This window comes from Lithobates pipiens, unplaced genomic scaffold, assembly GCF_037356315.1.
Source record: "Lithobates pipiens isolate NorthernLeopardFrog02 unplaced genomic scaffold, aLitPip1_a1.2 Scaffold_35, whole genome shotgun sequence".
NCBI lineage: Eukaryota > Metazoa > Chordata > Amphibia > Anura > Ranidae > Lithobates > Lithobates pipiens.
Genome location: NW_027507811.1, coordinates 24,405,147 through 24,431,061, shown reverse-complemented (window position 1 = coordinate 24,431,061; position 25,915 = coordinate 24,405,147). Strand labels below are relative to the sequence as shown.

General features: G+C 45.3%; 2 protein-coding genes across 6 annotated transcripts in view; one reads left to right on the top strand and one right to left on the bottom strand.

The window, feature by feature from the left end:
- LOC143956162 (uncharacterized) overlaps positions 1 to 25,915 on the bottom strand; it is a 713,750-nt gene that overhangs the window by 251,341 nt on the left and 436,494 nt on the right. The window lies entirely within an intron of this gene.
- Positions 1 to 25,915, top strand: part of LOC143956169 (NACHT, LRR and PYD domains-containing protein 3-like) — a 123,071-nt gene that overhangs the window by 75,920 nt on the left and 21,236 nt on the right. For 3 of the 5 annotated variants that reach the window (XM_077466309.1, XM_077466313.1, XM_077466314.1), the window contains exons 6-10: positions 1,944 to 2,072; positions 7,123 to 7,293; positions 9,070 to 9,240; positions 19,192 to 19,362; positions 21,749 to 21,919. In XM_077466309.1, the coding sequence (XP_077322435.1) occupies positions 1,944 to 2,072; positions 7,123 to 7,293; positions 9,070 to 9,240; positions 19,192 to 19,362; positions 21,749 to 21,919 (813 nt within the window). The remainder of the gene's footprint in view (positions 1 to 1,943; positions 2,073 to 7,122; positions 7,294 to 9,069; positions 9,241 to 19,191; positions 19,363 to 21,748; positions 21,920 to 25,915) is intronic. The other 2 variants (XM_077466311.1, XM_077466310.1) reach the window with 2 other exon arrangements.

The following is a 25,915-nucleotide window of genomic DNA, read 5'->3' as shown; positions in this document are numbered from 1 at the left end:
GACAAGTGCTCCAGTCCCGGCCACAGAGAAACGCTCTCAACAGGATTTTACCACCGCCATGCTTTACTTTAGGAATGGTATTATTTGGATGGATTCCCACCAGACATATTGTTTGGTATTGAGGCCAAATAATTACATTTTAGTCTCATCTGACCATAACACCCTTTTCCATGGCCTCAGAATCTTTAAGGTTCATTTTGGAAAAGCTCAGTGGTGACTACATGTGGCCTTTCTTGAGGAGTGACTTTTTTTCTTGCAACCCTCCCATACAAGCCACATTTGTGGAGAATTTGTGATATTGTTGTCACATTCACACAATGACAACTGCAACTGCTTCAGAGATGTTGTAGGCCTCTTTGTAGCCTCTCTGGCCAGTTCCCTCCTGGCTCTTTCATCTAGTTTGGAGCAACGTCCTGATCCAGGGAGGTCCTTTGTTGTACCAAATACCTTCAACTTCTCCATAATAGACTTCACTGTGCTTCTAGGCATTGATAATGCCTTTATATCCATTTCTTGACTTCTGCCTGTCCACAACTTTATTCTGGACATCCCAGGGACAGTGCCTTGCCACCCATAGTTGATTGTTTGCTTCAGTTGCACTACTAGGGGGACCGAAATGCTCCATGAAAGCTCTTTTCACACTGAGCTCATTTTAAATGACCACAGCTGATTACAATTCAAGTCAAATGGCTTTGTGTGCCATCGAGAAGGTGATTAGCTACACCCGATTGAGTTTAGAAGTAATTTTTAGGAGGGGGGGGGGGGGTGATCTTTTCCAACTCAGTGATTCTGTTTTTGAATTTTTTTCTGACATGTTGGTGTTATATCTTTCACTTGGATGTAAATACAGCTGGATAAAACAAAAAGTGTGTCCGTCTTCATTTCAGGCTGCAAAGCAACAAAACGTGACTATTTTAGGGGGGGGGGGGCTGTTCTATACCCACTGTATATAACAAAGATGTTGTTAAATAAAAAATAAAATGAAATCATTTTAAATATGATATGGAATTTTTTTGTATTTATTGAAAAATAAATAAATCACAATGAGCAAAATTTTGTGGAAAGATTGTAAAATAGGTTACATAGCATAATATAGTTAAAACTAATTATATTAATGTTGTTCTCATTGTTATTAATATTAACACTATTATTATTATTATTAAAAGAGAAGTTCAGGATTAAAAAAAATAAAATAAACAATAATACTCACCAGGTGGATGCAGCAGTGATCCGATGCTGCATCTGAACCCCTCCAGCTCTGAACTGAGCGATCAAACATTGCTGATTACTCAGTTCTCCCCCTCTGCTCTAAGCAGAGAGCTGTGACTGTCAGTCACCGGCTCTCTGCTCTGCCCCTCCTGCACTCACTGGAGCGCTGGACTGTGGAGGGGCGAGAGGGACTGGCTCGGGCTCTCAGTGGGTCACTGAGAGGCTGCGCCAGGTGCTGGTCCAGGCTTCTGAGGGAATACTGATCATATGGTTGGGATCTTGTCAGAGCTGTTGTCTGAAAAGGTCCACAGGAGTGTAGAACAAACTGCACTTCTGTGATAGATAGGAGAACTATGGCCAAAAAAGCTTTGGACATACTTTACCTTTAATAATAATAAAATGGTTGCTTCCTTGGATGTAGAAATTCAAGGGAATCTGTTGTCTCTGCAGGAAAAATATATATTTTTAAATCATAAAGATGGTTTGGGGGGGATGGGTGGCCTGAGGGGCAAAAGGCGTAGTTATGTGTCTACCCAGAGTTCTACTTTCAACAAGGAGCTCATAGCAAAAAACAAAACCAATCAGTGATCTGCTGAAAACAATGAGTTGAGATCTGAAAACAGCAAGTTTGGGGATGGCAAGGACACGTGTTACCTTGGGTGCAAGAGATTCTTACTCTTGTTTTGGGTAGTGAACACAAACGTAATCTCTATTGATAATAATTTTTCTTGTAGTTTTCACCATGTTACTTCACCGAGAGAGGACAAACTGTTTGATGACTTTCCACACATCCTTCCATATCCTGATATACCTGCTGATCTTTCCTGGTTGACGGATACACAAAGTAAAATAAGCACATTATGGTAAGAAAATCTTCCTTTTCTGCATAGATATAGAAATGTTAAAGGATTAATTCACCTTTACCAAAAATTCCCTATGCAAGTAAGGGATGCCATTAGCTGCAAAGTTGAATAATGCCCTTGCTACAGGTGTAGGCAATTTATGTACCTCCCAAAGCCTGACCGAAAAAAACTCCCAGAGATGGCACCATCCCGTCCTGAACTGTTGCTAGGGAGTTGCTAAGACACTCCCAGCCACTACTGCTCACCACCATCATCACAGGAGTAAGCTCTCAAACACCCACATGTATGTGGTCCACTATATATTCTGATTCAGCATTGCTTTACTGCTACTGTAATAGGCAAAAGAGAACACATACAAACAGCTGGTAGTGTTCTAGCAACTAGGATTTTGGTGGGACTTTTTTAAAAAATAAATAAGGAAGGGAGGATGGGGATAAGAGAGAGAGGATGCGCATGAGCATGTGTGGGAGTGACAGCAATGCAGCCCGGCCAAGGCAAGTGACCGAAGGCACAGAACCTGGAAGGAAGACCGGGACCCGCCAGATTGATTGCAGCACTGGAGGGCTCAGTCTGACAGGTAAGTGTACCCTAATGTGCTAATATGCTGTGCATACTAGTACATCATAGCATAACCTACCTCAGGGCCTCTAAAAAGTAGTAATGTTAGCAAAGTTTATTACCACTTTAATATGACAGGAGCCTTTCATGGACTATTGACCTGGTGGCCATTGGGCAGTGCCCAAGTGCATAGTTGCCAGCATTTAAAAAAATATTTTCAGGGACACTTTTTTACAAGTGCTATATTTAGAGTAGCTGGCATCCCCTATTATCCTCTATACATCACAGTAGTAATCACAAAATTAAATGAGTACTAATAATGGACAGAACAAATATGGGGACTGAGAAGATTTCCTTTAGTTGAACTAACAAAAGTGTGCCCATTCTAGCTGGTAACTAGGATATTCAGTATAATTTTAAAGAACTGTTTTTGTAAGAGGTAAGAGGCATAGGGGAGGAGTATGAATGGTATAACAGTGGGCACTATGTACAGGATATGAGTATGAAAGGTATGGCTGTGGGCACTATGTACAAGAGAGGAGTGTGGGGGGTATGACAGTGGGCAGCATGTACAGGAGAGGAGTGTGGAGAGAAAGACAGTCGGCAATATGTACAGGAGAGGAGTGTGGAGGGTATGACAGTTGGCAGTATGCACAGGAGAGGAGTGTGGAGGGTATGATGGGGCAATATGTACAGGAGAGGAGTGTGGACGGTATGATAGTGGGCAGTATGCACAGGAGAGGAATGTGGAGGGTATGACAGTGGGCACTATGTATAGGAAAGAAGTATGGAGGGTATGACAACGGGCACTATATATAGGAGAGGAGTGTGGAGGGTATGACAGTGAGAAGTATGTATAGGAGAGGAGTGTGGAGGGTATGACAGTGAGCAGTATGTATAGGAGAGGAGTGTGGAGGGTATGACAGTGAGCAGTATGTACAGGAGAGGAGTGTGAATGGTATGACAGTGAGCAGTATGTATAGGAAAGAAGTGTGGAGGGTATGACAGTGGGCAGTATGTAGAGGAGAGGAGTGTGGAGAGTATGACAGTGGGCACTATGTATAGGTGAGGAGGATGAAGGAATCTGGGAAGGAAAAATGTAAAGGTTTGTGGAAGGATTTTTAGGGATTGCGTAGTGGTTAAGCGGGCCATACATGGATTGAAATTAAGCCAATTAAGCAGAGACCAGCCATAGTTGATCTACGTATGGGCTAGCTGGTTGTACACAAGTCAATCTATTAATCGACTTGAGTAAAACCAGCCTGTCAGGTTTTTCCCAGAAAAATCAGTGCTGCCAGCTATAGTTAGCAACACTTATCATTGTATTCTGTGAGTAGGGAAGGATCCCCACTGGCAGAACACAATACTGTGGAAGTGATACCTCCATCCACAGGTCAGCAGGTGAGACGTAAGGTGGTCATGGAGGGATATCAGTCAGCGGGTGGGGGAAGTAACTGGGAGTGATATCTTTTGGAATAGGGTCTTTCATCTGCAGGTTGGAAAATGGTCACCTGTGATATAAGTTGAAGGGATGTGGCTAACATAGGAAGTGGCTGGGGAGTGACCTGGTTGGTGGGGAGTGTGAAATGGATGATGTTTCAAGTTTCTTTCACATTTGCGGTAATGCTTACTGCCCTCTGAAAAGTGATCTGTGGTGGATTGCTTTTCAAAGAGTGGTATAGCAGCAGCTGACAGGCATTCATGAGGTGCTACTGCCGCCGATACTGCCGCCTCCTTGTTTCTTTTTTTTACATTGCTGAATGGTAGTTTTACATTGTTGGACTATGCTGCTACTGCAAGTGAGTTTGGCCTGCAGTTGCAGAGTGGCCCCATTGAAATCAATAGGCAAGTTTGACAGGTGATGCTGCCTGTCATACTCTGCAGATGCCAAGATGTGCATTGAGCTCAGTGCCTCTGGCAAGAAGTGAGGAGAGGCACTGTGAGCTCATCCTCTCAGTCTGCTGCAAACAGAGTGTGCTGGCTTGTATTTAAACTGGCTGCTCTGTATGTAGCTTCTAACAGGCTGCGCAAAGGAGCCCCGTATCTCCGCAACCATAGAGATGATAGGAGCCCCACATTTTGATCAGTTGCGGGGTCTTTAGCTACCTAATTCCCAAATTTGGGGTCTCTGTGTCCCCTGGTCGCCGAGCCACGACCCTCGAAATCGATGTTTTATTTTTGTTTGTGATTTTTTTTTTTGCCCAAATTGGCCTATCTTGAGGTAAGGGGCCTGGAGCTGCAGCTCCAATAGCCCCTATGTTAATCCGGTCCTGCTAGCAACGTCCCAGCAACAAAGCATTTTGCCATCTCTGTAGAGTTGCCACCTCATCCCTTTAACCAAAGACATATCAATTACACAGGTTCTGAGGCTAATTTAAAGTGGTTGTAAACTAAGATTAAGACTTACCTGTTGGTCCAAGAAATATCTCCTAAACCTACACGGTTTAGGAGATATTTGCAAAAAGACAGGCACCGCTGTCTATGGCGAATGCGCCATAGACAGTGGCGCGCAGGCACACTGAACATGCTGCTGCTAACGGCGATATGCCGTTAGTGGCGGCTCCCGTGCACATGCGTGGGAGGTACGTCATCACGGCTCCTGCCAATCATGATACCTGGAAAGAAGATGGACTCTCCGTGGAAGAGGGGACAGGGGTGACATCAGGTAAGTGACACATAATGGGCTTTACCTTTGCAGGGAAACAAAGAGGAAGTAAACCCGACAGGATTTACCTTCTCTTTAATACAGATAAGGCACTAAGTGAGTTTAATTGTCACCTTAATTAGCCACAGAACCTGTGTACTTAATATGTGTTCGGTTTTAAAGACATGAGGTGGCAACCCTACATTTCTGGGAGTTTCTCAGGCAGGCTTCAGGAGGTATTCAAATGGCCTACAACATCAACAAAAAAGGTCATTGGCGCACAAATGAATGGACCCTTTGTTGAGAACGGTTATCCATATAATAAGATACTCGTTATTTAAAAAGATGTCCTATAATTGGTCTCAATGTGCAGCTGCTAAACCACTTTGGACTTGGTGGGATAAAATACAGGAAATAAACAATCAAAGAACAACGCATCAAAGAAACTCGTGATATAATATGAAAAAACACATAAAAGTCATTTATTAAATATAAAAAACAAAGACATCTGATCCTCCTGGGATCATAAAAGCACACAATCCATCAATCATAACGAATATAAACTGACAGATGCTTAGTGATAAATCGCCCCTGAAGTCTTCTGTTTGTGACTTTAAAAAAGCTGCACTGCCGGCAATCAACTACAACGTAGGGATTTAGTGATTGTAAACAATCCTCCCCCAAAATAAGGGGGAACGCAGGAGTCAATCAAGTGCAGATGAATGGAACTATGTTCCAGAGGTCACTCACTGTTAATGGATGGACTACGGGACTGGGGCGCCGCCGTGCTGAGCTTGTGGAGTGGAGGGGAAGTGTTCAATCCTACTCCGTATGGTGTACTGGCCTGCTTACATGTTTCGCACCCATGCGACAGTCGGCATGGCAACCCTCCTCACCACGGAGCCTTCCACATGACGAACAGCCACTCGGACAAGCGGCATTACACGCCAGGCTAGTGCGTTGCGCTCCAAGCCTCCCGTCACGCTAGGCGGATGCCACCCTGTGTCCAATTCGGATCCACACCATTCAGTGTGTACTGCACCTCCGTCCCAGAGCCTGATACACCATACGGAGTAGGATTGAACACTTCCCCTCCACTCCACAAGCTCAGCACGGCGGCGCCCCAGTCCCGTAGTCCATCCATTAACAGTGAGTGACCTCTGGAACATAGTTCCATTCATCTGCACTTGATTGACTCCTGCGTTCCCCCTTATTTTGGGGGAGGATTGTTTACAATCACTAAGTCCCCACGTTGTAGTTGATTGTTGGCAGTGCAGCTTTTTTAAAGTCACAAACAGAAGACTTCAGGGGCGATTTATCACTAAGCATCTGTCAGTTTATATTCGTTATGATTGATGGATTGTGTGCCTTTATGATCCCAGGAGGATCAGATGTCTTTGTTTTTTATATTTAATAAATTACTTTTATGTGTTTTTTCATATTATATCACGAGTTTCTTTGATGCGCTGTTCTTTGATTGTTTTTCAAATGGCCTACACCTATAGTAAGGGCATTATTCAGCTTTAGTCCAAGCTGCAAAGCTTGTATTGATCTATAGGCACCCCTTACCAGTATAAGAAGTCTTTTGGTAAAGGTGGACTAACCCTTTAAGTAGTTTCCAAAGTGCTTCTTTGTAGCCCCATTTTTTTATCCCCATGAATAGACCGTCTTCACTCACCTGTCCACTTTGCCCTTGTTTTTCCCTTTTTCTTTGTTTCTTAGATAAAAAAAATGGCTTCATGAATTTGACCCATTGTTTTTCAGTATATGGGGCTTTGTATTCTGCCTTTAATGCTCTCAATCTTGTTTATAGATCTGCGCCTGTCATTGTCATCTTCTTCACTACAGGTTCAACCATTGTCATCTGAATGACTCGTCCTGCAGTCATATTAGCTCATTTTTGAAAAGAAGCAAACTACTCACCAGTCTAGATCTATCAAACAGCAAGCTACAGGAGTCTGCTGTAAACATTTTGTGTGAAGGACTTAAAGATCCAGGCTGTACAGTGCAGGTGCTGAGGTGAGCATTACATTATAAAATTATATAATAATCAGGAGGATTTTGAAAATAACCTTCTGAGTGAGGGACTTTCTAGAAGACTCTGGAATAAAATGTATCGGAGGGACTCTAACATTCTGGCTGTACCCTGTGGGAGCTGAAGTGAGGGATATATTGTTAATGATATGATGACCTACTGGTGTTTGGAATAAAAATGTTTTTTTTTTTTTATGCCCCGTACACACGACCAGAAAATCGTATGGAAAATACCACTTTCGAAGCAATCATACGATAATCGGATCGTTAGTACAGAGCTTTCGAGAGCCGATCATGACAGTTCATCCGATATTATTCTATTGGACGTGCACGAAAAATGTATTTGTACAATGCCAGATCATACGATTTTCATTTAATCGGTACAGCTATCGTTCGAAAATGCAATACAAATGCATTACGCATTTGTGACATCACAGATTTTTTTTCTGTCGTACGGGAATTTTCGGGACTTCGGTAAACTCATCAGATTCGATCTTAAGCCGCGTACACACGGGCGGACTGTCTGGCCTACTTAGTCCGCCGAAACACATTTCAGCGGACAGTCCGCTCGTGTGTGGGCTTCAGCTGACTTTTTCAGCGTGCAGTCTGGCGGACTAAGTATTTCGGAATGTTGGAAATACTGTCCGCTGGACTCGCATTTCGGCGGACAATCCGCGCGTGTGTGTGGCAGTCCGCCGTACTTTTGAAATGAGCGGACTTTTCCCGCCCGGAGAAAAGTCCGCTCATTTCGAGCGGGTATCCAGGTAGGCGGGGCCCGCGACGGAGACGTCGCTGGCCCCGCCGCCTGGTATGGACTTAAAGGGGAACCCCAACGCCGAAAAAAATCGGCGTGGGGGTCCCCCCCAAGTCCACAAAAGACCCTTGTCCGAGCACGCTACCCGGCCGGCCAGGAAAGGGGGGCGAGCGAGCGCCCCCCCCTCCTGAGCCGTACCAGGCTGCGTGCCCTCAACATGGGGGGTGCCTTGGGGAAGGGGGGACCGCACGGCCCCCCCACACCAAAGCACCTTGTCCCCATGTTGATGAGGACAAGGGCCTCTTCCCGACAACCCTGGCCGTTGGTTGTCGGGGTCTGCGGGCGGGGGGCTTATCGGAATCCGGGAGCCCCCTTTAATAAGGGGGCCCCCGGATACCGGCCCCCCACCCTATGTGAATGAGTATGGGGTACAATGTACCCCTACCCATTCACCTGTAAAATAAAAGTACCAAAATAAAACACAACACACGAGATAAAATACTTTATTGCACAGCTCCGGGGGTCTTCCGTCTTCGGGGGTCTTCTCGCCGGACTCCTCCGCTATCTTCTTGTAGCTCTTTTGCTAGCGGAGGAGTCCGGCTTTCTTCCTCACCGCCGGCCTCTTCTCCTGACTTCGGGGGTCTTGTCCCCCTCTTCGGTTCTTCTGCCGGGCCGCCGCGCCTTCTTATAGCTCTTTTACAGGCGGTGGCCCGGTCTTCTGTCGCCGCCGTCGCCGCCGCCTTCCATTCTTCTTCTTCTTCTTCTTCTTCTTCTTCTCCAGGAGATGTTGCCTCGACGCTCTCTCCGGCCGGAGTCATGTGTACGGGGCTTAAGGATCTCCAACACTCAGACTGTACCCTGCCAGAGCTGAGCACAAGATTGTTCTATAATGTGTATAATAAACTGCAGGATTCTGAATAAAACTTGTTTATGAGGGTCTCAGACATCCCAATGTACCCAGGCAGAGCTGAGCTGAGATTACCTTGTGAATTTTTTTCCCTCTGCAGTCTCCAGCAGTGTGATTTGACTCCTTCATGCTGTGATTACCTCCGCTCTCTTCTAATAACAAACCGATCACTCGCCATTCTGGATTTATTTATGAACGATTTGAGGGACTATGGAATTAAACTTCTGTGTGAGGGACTCGGAAGTCCAGGTTGTACCATACGAGACCTGAGGTGAGGATTATACTAAAAGCTAAATTTTATAATAATTTGTGAGACTGTAGAGTAAAAATACAGTGAAAAATGTTTTAGAATGCTGAGTTGACCATATTATTATTATTATTATTACACAGGATTTATATAGTGCAGACAGTTTGCGCAGTGCTTTACAATTGTAGTGCTACCCCTTTGTTTTTTGCCTCGACCTCCATGAAACCTTAAGCCCCTCTGACACACAAGGCTGAGTTTACAAAGCATGCAATATCACAGAAAATCACTGAAGGTATTATCTGCTAAACAGTAATAATACACAGGCACTATACCAGTTAGTAAAGGTAAACTTAATATATTGTCAACCAACACAGTAGGTAATGAGGCAAGCATGAAAACAAATTAACAAAAGGTAATAGCAAATTCAGCCTACAGAGTGATTAGTAATACAGACTTGGCATAAGGCTCAATTCACATCTATGCATGTTGCTTTTGAGCGTTTCTGCAGTGCTTTTTGCTGTGCTTCCTGGGTTTTTGTATCAACATTTTTACAACAATTTTTCAGCGATTTTGCCACAATTTGCATTTTGCAATTTGTGTGTTTTTTTTTGTTCTCTGTATATAGCTGGTTGCTAAGGAGCGGGTCAGGAAGCCAGCCGCCATGTCCTTAACAACTAATGAGTCATCAGCTGAATGTAAAAAAAAAAAAAAACTGTGGACTAAAAAGGTCAGGGAAGGAAGGGGACGAGCGAGCGCCCCCCCCCCCCCTCCTGAACCATACCAGGCCGCATGCCTTTAACATGGCACCTTGCCCCCTTGTTGATGGGGACAAGAGCCTCTTAACGAAAACTCTGGTAGGTGGTTTTCAGGGTCTGCGGGCAGAGGGCTTATCGGAATCTGGTAGCCCCCTTTAACAAGGGGACTCCCAGATCCTGCCCCCCCCCCTCATGTGAATGGGTATTGGTTACATCCTACCCCTGCTAGACATGTGCACTGACAAAAAATGTGTTCATTTTCATTTCATTCATTTTCGGATTGTATGTAAAGGGCCAGGGACTTTTTTCTGCATGTTTACAGAGTGGGGATATGCCCGCCAGCGAAGGGGCCCTGTGCGATACACAGACGATCATCTGGTGGGGATGTGTTCACTCTGCAAAAGACATTATCTTTAATTATGGGGGGATGCACGCTTTTGTCTTTCTGTGTGTCTGATCAGCACCTGGAGGGACCATGGCGTGCCCCTGCAGATAATCTCCCATCCGCAGGAATGGTAGTATAATCTGGGTATGCAATGTTCTCTGAACAATGCAGAATACGGATTCATGGCAAACAGTAAATACGGGAGTCTTTGAATTGTTACGGTCGGGAGCAGCGTCCATGATTTCAAGACCAGCCATGCGGCTTCCTTTGTCTAGCTGAAGATGATGGCTTACAGAGACAGGGGGTGGGAATTCATACACACTGCCCCTGCCCAGACACGCCCATAACACTCCCCTAGTCATTGTTCAGATTTGTATAACTCCTCCTGTTTGAAGGAATGCCTGTGCTTGATTGGCCGACTGTGAAACCATCAAACTCTATTTGTTAAGTACTCTATATAAAAAGCTTTGTCCAATCAGGGCACAGAATGCACTGTGCAGCACTCAGTGCATATTCGGGTGTTCTGTGAATGGCACCCCTATCTAGTATTACACCTAGCATCCCGGCATGTGTGGAGGAACGAATCATTGTGCTATTGATCTCAATGATTAAGCCATGGGGGGGGGGGGGAATATTACAAACTCAGACAGTTTTAGACAGATTGAGTTTGAGGAAATGCTGTGACATCTATGTTGATATGTCCCTCAGAATAGTAATGTGTGCATTAGTGACGGGCGGGTGTGGGACGTAAGGAGGCAGCGTCCGCCTGAGGGGAGGGGCTAGCCAGCGCTTACTGCAGCGTGCGAGCGAGCAGGGGATGGAGGACGTGGCATGGCCAGGGGAGGTGAGAGGCTCCGACCAGAGCAAACGTGGGCTCCCCTCTGCTACAGCACGGTGATATGCAGATCTGTATTCCCCTGTATCCCCGCCGCTCGCAGGTGGGTAATGGGTAACTGAGCGGGCAGGAGAGTGTCATCGGCTGGCCGGCACCCCCCCTCTTCCTATGCACCCCCCCTCCATCGGCTGTGAAGAGGCTGGACGGGATTCTCCACGAGACTGCATGAGATCTGGGTGAAAAGGGAGAACAGGCAAAAGGACGGTAACAGTTATCTGTCAAAGTACTTGAGCTGTAATACTCAGATTGCTCTACTGAGACTATTTCATACACATACACAGGAACTATTTACTAGGAAAGCTGAGTTTGTATTTATAATCAATGGTGGGAGGATATCCCTAAACAGGAAGAATTACATTCAGATAGTGTTGTAACATTGATGTACTATCTCAGATGTCCTTGCTGGCTATATTCAGAGAAATACTCATTCCTATAAGGTCATGTCGTACAAGATTGATATCATGCGATTCCACGCACAAGTATAGGAATTGAAATAGTGTTGTAACATCACAAAGTGCTCGCTGTGTAAGCCTTAGAAAAATGTTGAAAGGGTATGTTATATGGGAACTATTTCACATTTATATATATGCATAGTGACCTCCCTGCATAGAACGAGGAGTAATTAAAGCTGTCCCCGGTGGATATCCTAGGGAAAAGGGAGCAACGCCTTTCAGGAGGTTACTTTGTGAAGGAAATCAGCCAGATTTTGATGAACACTCTAAAACTGTGTTGCGTGATTGATAAGGACGGGCCGTACTGGAAATTACCCTTATACATGCTTAGGAATCGCATAAGATTTTAAAAGTGCTCTGTGCGTAATATTTAGTGAATATTTATAGAAACATACATAAGGCTGAGCTGCACAGGAAGCATTTTACATATATGTACCGGGGCTCTCCTATAGGATAACCGAGTTTATAAAAATCCACCTTAGACTGCCATTTCCGGGAAAGGGGTGCAATTAATGGTAGGAAGGCATCCCTATGAATAGGAATCCAGTTTGTTTGTGATCGAAATGAGCAGTGAGCAGATGGGTCGATCTGCATCAATACATTAGACCTATTCCCATACAAGTACCGGTTGATAAAACTCCAACATCAAGTCCCTAATATAAGATCCAAGCCTGGGAAGTTGATAAAGACGTAATATTACAATGTGTTGCGTTTAGAATATCCAGAGAAACGTTACTTTGTTACAGGGCTTTGGAACTCCGGTCTATATTTGTAGGGGAGCCTTGCTTGTATGTAAAGCTAAGTGGATAAAACGTTGGTTCAGAAGGACATCCCCGGGAAAAAAAAAAGGTGTGTAACATCCGGTGGGAAGGTATCCCCCAGGTGGGCGCACTTGTAACGGTACAATAGACCCACTCTCTTTACCTGGAGAAAGTACTCTATCAGATATTCAACACATAAGTTGTATAGGGTAACTGCAGCGTAAATTAAGAAAAGGTGGGCAACATTCGAGGAGGCACTAGTAAGGAAGAATAACGGAGCCAGGGAGAAGTGGGAAACTTGACTTGAGAGGCATTAATTTTTTGTCATATAATGTGAAGGGATTGAATACCCCAACAAAGAGGTACAAGATTCTTGCTGAGATAAAACGTTACGAAGCTGATGTAGTTGCTCTTCAGGAGACACATATCTCCCTGGCATCAAATATTAGACTATATTCAAAGAATTTCCCTACTTGGTACTATAGCGACACAATATCTACAAGAAGTAGAGGGGTCACTATAGGTTTCTCGAAAAAAATTAGGTTTCAATTATTAGATAGAATGAGTGATGCAGAAGGGAGATATCTGTTCCTGAAGGGTACACTGGGTGAGATGGAGTGTACACTAGTTAATATCTACGCCCCTAATAGTAACCCTATCGTTTTTTTAAACAGGATATTAACTAAATTAATGGAATTCAAAAAGGGATATGTGATCATGCTGGGAGATATACATTTTTGTTTGAATCCGGGAGTGGACAGTACGTCCGGGGCACAGAGGATGAGAAATGAAAAGCTAAAAAATATTTTGCAAAAATTATATACTAGTCAACTGGTGGATGCATGGAGAGTCATGAATCCGAAGGCCCCAGACTACTCGTTTTACTCTGCGGTCCATAGGACATACTCCAGCATTGATTACATACTCATAGATCATGGTTTGCTTGATTATGTGGCAGAAGCCGGTATAGAAGCGATCACCCTCTCGGACCATGCCCCAGTAAAAATAAGAATGAATATCTCGAGGAGCGGGACAAGATCCCTACCGTGGTGGATCAATGAAGATCTGCTACGTGACAAGGAGGATAGGGCCAGGATTGGAAGAGAAATTGAACAATATTTCGCATTAAACGAAAGGACGGGAATAGCAGGTCATACACTATGGGACGCACACAAAGCCTATATCAGAGGAATTTTGATAGCAGTAGGGTCAAAAAAAAATAAAAAATTAGGGCCGAGAAGATCAAGTATTAATGGAAGAGGTATATAACCTGGAACAAGAGCATAATAAAGGCCAGAATCAAAAGGAAATGGTATATAAAAAATTTGTAAACACAAGGAAAGAACTGAAGGGCCTGCTGGAACAAGAAACCAAGAGGGTTTTTAACAGCCTGGCCCGTGAACATTATATATGGGGGGATAAGCGGAGCAAGTATCTAGCCAAGATGCTACAAAAAAAAAAAACTAAAAACTTTATCGGAAAAATGCTAAATAAAAATGGCAGTATCGTATTCACAACGAAAGAAATCGCGGAAACTTTCAGGAAATATTACGAAGGGATCTATTCAGACAGACATCAGGGGGCACAGGACAAGGCTAGAGACAAGAACATTGCGGCCTTCTTAAAAAAAGTCAGACTACCCAAAATAAGCACTCTAGACAGGGAGACTCTCAAGAGGTCAATATCAGAAGAGGAAATAAATAGGGCACTGTTAAAATCAGCCCCGGGAAAATCCCCTGGACCAGACGGGTTAACAACATTTTATTACAAAACATATAGAGAAATTCTCATTCCAAAAATGTGTCGATATATGAATGGGTTGGGAGAGGAGTATAAAATGAGTAGTTAAGGCCTATTGGCTACAATCACCTTAATTCAGAAAGAAAGGAAAGATCCAACACAATGCACCAGTTATAGGCCAATTTCGTTGCTTAATACAGACACAAAATTATATGCAAAGGTCCTACTCCAACAGATGCGACGGGGGGACCCCCAGTCTGCTCTTGTCGACGGACGCGCAGAAGGCCTTCGACAGAGTGGGTGTTCATGTTCCACACAATAGAAAGGATGGGGATAGGCCTGAAAATGATCCAGAAGGTGAGAGGTTTATATAACCAGCCAATGGACGGATAAAAGTCAATGGACAGGAGTCAGCCCATTTCGAAATGAAAAGGGGTACAAGGTAGGGGTGCCCACTGTCGCCCCTCCTATTTGTGTTGTCGTTGGAACCCCTCCTCGCGTCAATTGGGAAGGAGGAACATCTCCTTCTCCGCATTCACAGATGACATACTATTTTACATTAGTAACCCAAAGATGACTATGCCAAACTTAATAAGGATACTGGAACAGTACGGGGACGTATCTAATTTTAAAATAAACCGGCTCAAATCTGAGATATTAAACATCAATATCAATAGAGTCGAGAAGCAAATATTCCATCGGGAATGGAGCTTCCCGTGGCGGAAGGAACTTAAGTATCTGGGAATAAAGTTGGCTAAGTCTGAGAAGAAACTGTACCGAATTAATTATATACCGTTACTAGACGAAATCCAGGCAGAATGCAAAAGATGCAGTAATAGACCATTATCGTGGTTAGGGCGCATAAATACAGTGAAGATGGCAATATTTCCAAAAATTGTGTACAGGTTTCAGATGTTACCAATAGCACTTCCCAATGTTTATCTGGCGAAATTAAAATCGGTGCTAATGAAATTTGTATGGAAGAACAAAAAACCTAGACTAGCCCTCACCAGCTTGCGACAACCTAAAAATAGGGGTGGGTTGGCAATCCCAGACGTACAGACTTATTACAATGCGGTTGTTTTGTCTAGAGTGAGTGAATGAACTAAGAGGGATAACAAGGAAAAAAGATGGGTAAATATTGAGCACGTAAGTTGTAGAGCACAATTAGGAAAGCTAATTTGGAACCCCCCACACAAGAGGCTAGTGTCCCTAGAAGGGAACAATATAACACGTAACACTTTTCGAATCTGGGATAAGGTATACAGGCAAGTTAACGGGAAATATAATTCACCTCTCATAGCACTAAAGGAAAATGAGTACTTTTTATTAGGTTGTAAAGAGATAGGAGGAAATTGGGTGAAGGAGGAAGCACAGTTAAAAGATGTAATTATGAATGGAGTTCTGGCACCATTTCACAAAATAAAACAAAAAACAGGTATAATGGTGATTGATGGATGGAGATACTCTCAGCTCTCCCACTTTGTAAAAAAACGACCGCAGCCGATTCGATCGGCAGATGAATTGACCCCCTTGGAACAATTATGTATATCAAAGAACCCCAAGGGGATTGTCTCAAGGTGGTATAAGTTGTTGTTATCGGAGGGGGAGTTGGGAGTACCTCCATTCATCAAAAGATGGGAAAGGGAACTAGGCACACAAAAAGACAATGCAACGATAGGTAAAATATTCAAATTAGTTCATAGCTCTGCTGTAGATTCTAAAACGGCAGAGATCAGCTATAAATGTCTGACGAGATGGTACTACACCCCAGAAAAGAACAGTAAATTCCAACCAGACAGTTCAAGGGAATGCTGGCGTGGGTGTAAGGAGGCGGGCACGATGGCCCACCTATGGTGGGGCTGTGCGAAGATTAAAAACTATTGGAATAAGATCTTACTCCACATCAAAGAGATAACTAAAAATGCGGTGGTTGCTGACCCCTGGGTAGTTTTATTTCATGGTATAGGGGGCGGGGTAAAACAGTATAAGGAGTCCTTAACCCCACATTTATTAAATGCAGGGAAAAAATTAATCCCCAAAAAATGGCATGAGATGGAGGCGCCTTCAATATGGGATTGGGTCGACGCCGTAGAAGTAGAGACCTATAAGATGGAATGCCTATGTGATAGTCTGGAAGAGAGGAGCAATAAACATACCACCGTGAAATGGAAGAGTTGGCAAGAATAAAAAAAAAAAATGGTGCATCACAGAAGGGTTAGGGGTATAAACCTAACATGGGTACAAACTTGGTAGACTGACAGTTCTAAGGAGGTGGACTACAGGGTAGGAGGAGGGGAGGAGAGGCGAGGTGGGTGGGCGGAGGGGGGGTACAAAGTGTTCGGGGATGTAGGGATGGGGTTGGGGGGAAATGTTGCTAGAAAATAATGGTGAGGTTGGCATTGAAATTTTTTGGAAAATAGTCCAAATAACATATTTGAAAAAAAAAAAATGATAAGCTGCCACAATGATGTGAAGTTATGAGAGCGATTCTGAGCGACAAGCTGATTTGGGTCCTTTGGATATTATTGGTTTCACTGAGATGGCAAAAAAAAAAAAGAATAGTAATGTGTGTGTAGGTAACCTCCTCACATAGAGTTAACTGTGACAGGACAGTCATGCTGGCTGAGAGGAGAAGTGGGACTACAATTGTATCATACTTACTTCCTCACAAATGCAGAAATGTCATATTATATTCAGAATGTGTTTGTGTTTTCCTGCTGGTTTGTAAAATCCCGTTGATGCTATAACTTCTCTGAATTTGTCTCCAGCAGCCATCTTGGAGAAGCCTCATGTTCTGGTTGGTACAAAGTTATCTTGAGATTTTGGCCACCATTTTCTGTTAGCTTCCAAATATAAGAGCCCAGCCACCATTTTGAGGAGATGTGTGTGGAATGAGTGAGGGAAAGGTATACTGCTTTTGAGGGAAAGCTAGGCCTTACTCAGGGAGAGTGTTCCAGCCTGTAGGGACAGAACAGGGTTCCTCAGGAGTCCTGCCTATCAGCTAGGGTTGCCACCTTTCTGGGATTCACCCGGACAGTTCAGGTTTGAAATAGGGTTGCCACCTTTTCTTCAAGTCAAACCTGAACACTTTATCGGCGCACGTTTTTTTTTTTTGGGGGTATAAACTATACATATATTTTGCTATTAAATAACATTTCTAATCATATGACATTAATAACAAGAGTTCCCCTTTACATCAGAGTCCACAGAGTTCCCCTTTTACATCTGAACTTGCAGAGTTCCCTTTCACTGTAAGGGAGAAATCTGGGGACTCTAACATAAGGGATGCTCTGGGAACCCTGATTTAAGGGGGAACACTAAGAACTCTGATGTAAGGAGAGGACTTTGATGTAAGAGTGAACACTGTGTCCTTTGGTGTAAAGGGGAACTCTGATGTAAAGGATGCTCTGAGAACTCTGATTTACCTAAGTGTACTCTCTCAGAGGCAGGAGAGAGAAGGGGGGAGACTTCAGTCACAGACAGGGATGGATGGTGAGCTCACTCACCCCTTGGTAGTCAGCACCTCTCATCCAGATGTATCTGAGGCTGCTGGACTAATTAAGAGAGTAAGAGGTACAGATCAACAGATCTCCTGTCTGTTTTGTGTTTGGGGGGAGTGCTGGCTTTAGGCAGTGTGAAAGAGGGTGTAACAGACACTCTCATCTTAGATATCTGCAGCCAGTAACCCTGCTGGAAAGCCATGGTCCAGTCTGAATAATGTGTCCGGGTTTCAGGCAGTCTGAAACCTGGACGCATGCTTCCAAACCCGAACTGTCCGGGTGAATCCTGGACAGGTGGCAACCCTAGTTTGAAACCATATGTCTGGGTTTCAGACCGCCTGAAACCTAGACACATTATTCAGACCAGGCTGTGGCTTCCCAGCAGGGTTGCTGGCTGCAGTTGTGTAAGCCGAGAGTGTCTGTTACACTCTTTCACAATTCCCAAAGCCAGCACTAACAATTCCCCCCCCCCCCCCACACACACACACACACACACACACACACACACACACACACACACACACAGAGACGGGAGAGGAGAGAAGGCTTGATCTGCTCCTCTTCCTCCCACCCCTACCTCTCTGTGTCTGCCTACACTCCAATCTCTGGTACTGTGCCTCAGAAAAGGAAAGTGGGGGCCGGAAATTCTAAGTCCAGCAGCCTCAGCTACATCTGGATGAGAGGTGCTGACTGCCAAGGGGTGAGTGAACTTCTCTCTCCTGCCTCTGAGTACACTAAGATAAATCAGGGTTCTCAGAGCACCCCTTACACCATATTTCCCTCTTACACCAGAGGCCACAGTGTCCCCCCTTACATCAGAGTTTCCAGAGCATCCCTTATGTTAGAGTCCCCAGAGTTCTCCCTTATATCAGAGTCTGCAGAGTCCCCCCCCAGTGTAAAAGTACTTTGATGTAAAAGGGGACTCTGTGGATTCAGATGTAAAAGAGGAAAACTGTGGACTCTAATGTAAAGGGGGACTATTGTGCTTAACTTAATTTAAGAAATGTTATTTCATTACAAAATATATGCATAGTTTATAAAAAAAAAAAAAAGATTGCTGTGCGCCGCTAAAGTGTTTGGGTTTGACTTGAAGCACTGCTGCTGTGCTTGTGAAAGAAGCTCATCTAAGACTGTGTATTTTCCTGTTAAATCATCTCTGCTGCATCTGTGGAACCTGCTTATGGACAGCAGCCTACGGCAAGTAATCAAAATGTGCCTTGTATACCACTCATGTGCCTGAAGAGAGGAATAATAACTACAGGGCCAGTTTACTGAGCTGCATTCTGTATCTTTGGTAAATGGACTGTGAATCTGTGCCTTATATGCTAACAAGAGAACTGTTTGTAAATATAATTTTCCACTGTTGCTTATCTGGCAATTAAAGTTACTTAATTTACAATACCACGCAGTGCGTTTTCCTCTGTAATACAGCCACGCTAATTCCCCCGCTTACACGTGTGTGTGTTTTTTTTCTTTCTCCGCAGCATCTCTAGTTGTAGTTTGACTTCCCGGAGCTGTGATTACCTCCGATCTGTCTTTCTCGCAAATCAAATCCTCACCAGACTGGATTTATCAACCAACTTTCTAGGGGACTGTGGAATAAAGCTTCTTTGTGAGGGTCTCAGACATCCAGGCTGTACACTGCAAATGCTGAGGTGAGATATATACTATAAATTTAATATTGACATGCAGAACTATGGAATAAACGTTATTTTAGTGTATTGACCGCTTCCATGTATACGGATATCAGTTACCAGCAAAAAATTTGTAATATGCTCTGCCAATAATTTTAATGAACCCTAGATGTGTTGATGTTTTATGTAATAAAATGTACATATTTTGCTTTGTTTTGGGCACTGACATAATCCCAATCACCCTGTTTTTGCTATTACCAATCTAATAGGGTTGAGGTGCCGGATACTTTGGGGTCACTCAACCTACCATTCTAGCTACCCTTTATTTTAGTGTCTCAGACATCTGGTGTGTACCCTATAATAGTAGAGGTAAATATTATACTATAATGTGTATAATAATCAGTAGGAGTCTGGAATAGTGATGGACGAACTTCCGACGGGACATTTCGGGAATGCGAACGTGGCCAAAAGTTTGTGAACCACAAGGTTCGCGGTGGACCCCATTCACTTTAATGGCAGGTGAACCTTAAAAACCTCCAGGTGATATTTTCAGCCACAAAATACTTACTAGCTGTGCACACATAGTCCCACAACATGGACACTGACATAACAAAAGTATTAAGTGAATCTGGGATCAACAACGACAAGCATTCTTTTTTTATCTGTGAAATTTTGACAATTCAGGAGTGCATGAAGGCCATGGAGGAGAGGCAAGGTCAGGCCAGGTTATGAAGGGGATGCAGGAGATGATCAGTGCCACAGTCAGGGCAGCGCAGTCCTGTGCCAGTGTCCCAACCTGTGCTTGAGCCCCTCCCTCTGCCGGCCCTTACCCCCACCTATGCAGGGCTCCACTGTAGTGGTCTGGAGGTGTCAGTCCAGTGCTGATCCTCAGCCATGGTGCTGGCACTGCCTGCTGATTGGCTTCTCCGCTGCTATCTCCCTCACTGTCTGAAACCAGCACTGTGATAGTGACTGAGCACTGACACCAGCACTGAGATAGAGAGCACTGACACCAGCACCGAGATAGAGAGCACTGACACCAGCACCGAGATAGAGAGCACTTCTGCAATTTCCCACTTTGGCTCAAGCCTGTTGCTCCTGCCCTACCCCTACCACCCTTGCGGAAGGGCCTGCCTCTTCCTCTGCCTGTCATTTTTTAAATGACCCTGTGACAAAAGTCTCTAGAGAAGTGCAGTATATGTGGAAGAAGGTATATAACACCCTGCTTTAATCTGTCGTTTTGGGGGGCAACTGGTCTATCACACCAGTTATAATACTTTTTTCTAATTGCGTTTGTCACTCTTTGTAGTATCGCTGCAGAACCACTCAGCAGTCACAATGCTGCACAGTGGAAATGCACTATACTATCCTTTCTATATTTGAAAGTATTTTATACGTGTATTACACCCCTATATACTGCACACCAAATAGTACACCTATACCAGTCCTTAAAAGGACTATAATATGCTTTCTATATTTGAAAGAAAGTATATTATACATCTATTACAACCCTATATACTGTACACCTATACCAGTCCTTAAAAGGACCTTGGTGGACCTAGTAGTAGCTAGCTAGTAGCTAATGAATTGCAGACTGGCCCTGCTCCAAACACCAAACTGTCCCTCCCTACACTGCGAAACGACAGCTGCAGAATCGGTCAGCACTGCATGCAGTGCAATAAAGTATATTATAAGTGTATTACAACCCTATATACTGTACACCTATACCAGTCCTTAAAAGGACCTTTGTGGACCTAGTAGCTAGTGAATTGCAGACTGTCTCTGCTCCAAAAACCAAACTGACCCTACACTGAGAAACGACAGCTGCAGAATCGGTCAGCACTCAGCAGCACAGCAGTGCACTATAATATGCTTTCTATAGTTGAAAGAAAGTATATTATACGTGTATTACAACCCTATATACTGTACACCTATACCAGTCCTTAAAAGGACTTTTGTGGACCTAATAGTAATAGCTAGTGATTAGACTGACTGTCCCTGTTCCACACAGCGTCCTTTCCCTACACTGACAAAAGACAGAATGTAAAATGGCCGCCAGATCAGGTCTATTTATAAGGTAGGGGGTGTGTCCATGTGCTGAAATGTGATGATGGATGTGTCATGGGTCAAATTCTTCACAATGTAAATGAATATGTCCGCCGTGAACAGCGCAAGAAGTCCGCCGGTTTGGCGAATCACGAACGAGCAAAGTTCATCGCGAACCGACTGCCGGGCGAACCTCAAGGCCATCTCTACTCCGGAATAAAACTACTTTCGGAGGGTCTGACATCCAGTCTGTTATCAACCAAAACTGAGCTGAGATTGCGCTGTAATTGATACAATAATGTACAATAACTGTTTATAATCTTTTTAAGTATAGTTAACTGCATTTGTTTTGCCTCTGCAGAATATGGCGATGTCATTTTACTCATTTGTGCTGTGATGATCTCCGTTCTCTTCTTATGACGAACCGATCTCTCACCAGTCTGGATGTATCATCAAACAGTTTGAAGGACTCTGGGATTAAACTTCTGTGTGAGGGACTCAGAGATCCAGGATGTACCCTACAGGAGTTAAAGTAAGATTTATGCGGTTAGCTAAACTATATAATAATTTGCAGACCAGTATTATAATAAACAGTGCCTTGAACAAGTAATCACACCCCTTGAAATTTTCCACATTTTGTCCTGTTACAACCAAAAATGTAAACGGATTTTATGGGATAGAAACTGAAATAAATAAGTTGGTTTTGTGTTGTAAAGTGCCAACACTGCAATTCACACGAGAGGGGTGCTGAGCAAAAGAGAGGGGGTTTGTGAGAGAGATGGGGGTGTGTGTAAGAGAGAGAGAAGGTTGTGTGTAAGAGAGAGAGGGTTGTGAGATAGAGAGAAAGGGGGCTGTGAGAGAGAGAGAGAGAGAGAGCAGACACAGAGAGAGAAAGGTGACAGAGAGTGAGGGGGGGGATAGATAGAGATAGAGGACACACACAGAGAGGGGGGACACACGGGGGGGGCAGAGAGAGAGGGGGGACAGAGAGATGGGGGCACAGAGAGGGGAAGGGGGGACAGGGAGAGGGGGGACAGAGAGGGAGAGGGGGGGCAGAGAGGGAGGGGTGTGAGAGATGCTGACAGAGAGAGGGGGCAGAGAGAGAGAGATGGGACAGAGAGAGAGAGAGATGGGACAGAGAGAGATATATATGGGACAGAGATAAAGGGGAGGGCACAGTGAAAGAGAAAGAGAGGACACAGAGAGAGAAAAGTGACAGAGAGTGAGGGGGGGGCAAATTGATAGAGATAGGGGACACACACACAGAGGGGGGACACACGGGGGGCAGAGAGAGAGGGGGGACAGAGAGGGAGAGGGGGGACAGAGAGGGAGAGGGGGGGCAGAGAGGGAGGGGTGTGAGAGATGCTGACAGAGAGAGGGGGCAGAGAGAGAGAGATGGGACAGAGAGAGAGAGAGATGGGACAGAGAGAGATATATATGGGACAGAGATAAAGGGGAGGGCACAGTGAAAGAGAAAGAGAGGACACAGAGAGAGAAAAGTGACAGAGAGTGAGGGGGGGCAGATTGATAGAGATAGGGGACACACACACAGAGGGGGGACACACGGGGGGACAGAGAGATGGGGCACACAGAGGGGGAGGAGTGTAAGAGATGCTGAGAGAGAGGGGGGGCAGAGAAAGAGAGATGGGACAGAGAGAGCAATATGGGACAGAGATAAAGGGGAGGGCACAGAGAAAGAGAGAGAGAGGGGACAGAGAGAGAGAGAGACACACAGAGAGAGAGAGGGGGGCAGAGAGAGTTATGGGACAGAGATAAAGGGGAGGGGCCAGAGAAAGAGGGAGAGGGGAGAGAGAGAGAGGGAGAGAGAGACACAGAGAGAGAGAGAGAGAGAGAGAGAGAGAGACAGAGAGGGGGGCAGAGAGAGAGGGGGAGCAGAGAGAGAGGGGGGCATAGAGAGAGGGGGGCATAGAGAGAGGGGGGAGGGGGGACAGAGAGAGAGAGAGAGAGAGAGAAAGGTGACAGAGAGAGAGAGAAAAAGGTGACAGAGAGAGCGAGAAAAAAGGTGACAGAGTGAGGGGGGGACAGCTAGAGATAGGGGACACACACAGAGGGGGAGGAGTGTGAGAGATGCTGAGAGAGGGGGGCAGAGAAAGAGAGATGGGACAGAGAGAGTGATATTGGACAGAGATAAAGGGGAGGGGGCAGAGAAAGAGGGAGAGAGAGAGTGGGGAGAGAGGGAGAGAGAGAGGGGCAGAGAGAGAGGGGGGGCAGAGAGAGAGAGAGAGAGAGAGGGGACAGAGAGAGAGAGAAAAAGGTGACAGAGACAGAGAGAAAAAGGTGACAGAGAGTGAGGGGGGACAGATAGAGATAGGGGACACACACAGAGGGGGAGGAGTGTGAGAGATGCTGAGAGAGAGGGGGGGGCAGAGAAAGAGAGATGGGACAGAGAGAGTAATATGGGACAGAGATAAAGGGGAGGGCACAGAGAAAGAGAGAGAGGGGACTGAGAGAGAGACACGCAGAGAGAGAGAGAGAGAGAGAGAGAGAGAGGGGGGACAGAGAGAGAGGGGACAGAGAGAGAGGGGGGCACAGAGAGGGGGAGCAGAAAGAGGAGGACACGGGGGCTGAAAAAGAGGAGAGCTGAGAGAAAGAGAGACCTCTAGCTCTGTCCTTATCTGCAATCCCTGCTCTGCCTCCCTGCCCCAGTCTTTGTCTGCAGGTATTCAGTGTATAATTGTGCCCGGTACCTGTCTCCATCCCTGTTCCATTCAGCGGCTCCCTAACAGCCTGCACCTCTCATCTGTCCTTGTCTTCTGGGCCCACGGCCAGTCTTCTCCGGGCCTCACTGTTGAAGGAGGTTTGAGGAGTCCAAGCTCCGGAAGGCGCCAGGGATGCTGCGCCCCTCTTCAGCCATACAATGAAGCAGTGAAGCTCTTCTCTCCCTCCCGTGCGTGCTGTCAGGCCTGTAGCCTACCATGCGGTGAATGTGGGGCCACCCACTCACTCGTGCAGACAGTTTCCCACACCTCGCCGCTGCTTGCTTCTCTCCCTCTCGTGCTCTCAGGTCTGTAGCCTTCCGCGCGAAGGCTGCGGAGCCACCCACCCACTCACTCGTGCAGTTAATTTCCTGCACCTCGCCGCTGTTTGCTGCCATGTTCTCCCAACCGTGAACCAGGACCCTCTCGGGTGCCCACAGAGATGGCTCTGCGTGCCAGCTGTGGCACGCGTGCCATAGGTTCGCCATCACTGGCATAGACCAACACAAAGTGCCACCAATTGTGAAGTGGAAGGAGAATGATAAATGGTTTTCCAAAATGTTTACAAACAAACATGTGAAAAGTGTGGCGTGCATTTGTATTCAGCCCCCAAATACCCCAAATTAAAATCTGGTGGAACCAATTGCCTTCAGAAGTCACCTAATTAGTAAATAGGGATGGGCTGAACAAAAGTGCCCATTTTGAAGGCTTATATGCAAATAATTGGTCATTAAAGGGTATGGTGATATGGGTACTGCCCTGGGGGACATGTATAAATGAAAAATTCCTTCAAACATAGTGCCTGGGGAGGACCCCTTAATGCCTGTGCCTGTAAAGTGGCACATCTGTAGCATGCATAAAACATGCTGTAGCAAAAATGACATTTCTAAAGAAAAAAAAAATGCAGTTACAATTGACGGCACTCGACTACTGAAAAAATAAAGAAGAAAATGGCGTGGGGTCCCCCCTCCAGCCCAGACAATTGACGGCACTCGACTACTGAAAAAATAAAGAAGAAAATGGCGTGGGGTCCCCCCTCCAGTCCATACCAGGCCCCTTCGTGTCTGGTATGGATTTTAAGGGGAACCCTTCGCCAAAATTAAAGCAACAATGGCGTGGGATCTCCCTAAAATTCATACCAGACCCTTACATGGGTATGCAGCCTGGAGGGTCAGGAAATGGGGGGGGGGGAAGAGTGAGCACCCCCCTCCTGAACCATACCAGGCCACATGCCCTCAAAATGGGGGGGTGGGTCTCTTCCCGACAACCCAGGGCTGTGGCTGTTGGAGTCTGCAGGCGGGGAGCTTATCAGAATCTCGAAGCGCCCTTTAACAAGTGTGTCCCCAGATCCCGCTCCCCATGTGAATGGGTATCGAGTACACAATACCCCTACCTATTCTCCAAAAATGTGTACATATGTAATAAACACAAGATACAGTTTTTGACATCCTTTATAAAAAAATAAAAAATTAGGAGTCTCGATTTTGCTGTCCGTTAGACTCCCCTGGATGGGTCAGGAATCCCTGGTGGACCCGACAGGCAGATATCTCTTCCTCAAGGGACTACTGGGCGATACACAGGTGACCTTGGCGAGCATATATGCTCCTAACGAAAATCAAGACATCTTTCTTACAGGAGCGATAGAAAAACGTATGGCCTTCAAATCCGGACAACTGATTTTTGGTGGAGATTTCAACGTCCCCTTAATACCCTCAATAGACACTTCCGCAGGCACCTCATTTATCCAGGTAAGACCATTGAAGCGTATTGCCAAGGCCTTGCATAGAGCCCAACTAATCGATGTGTGTCGG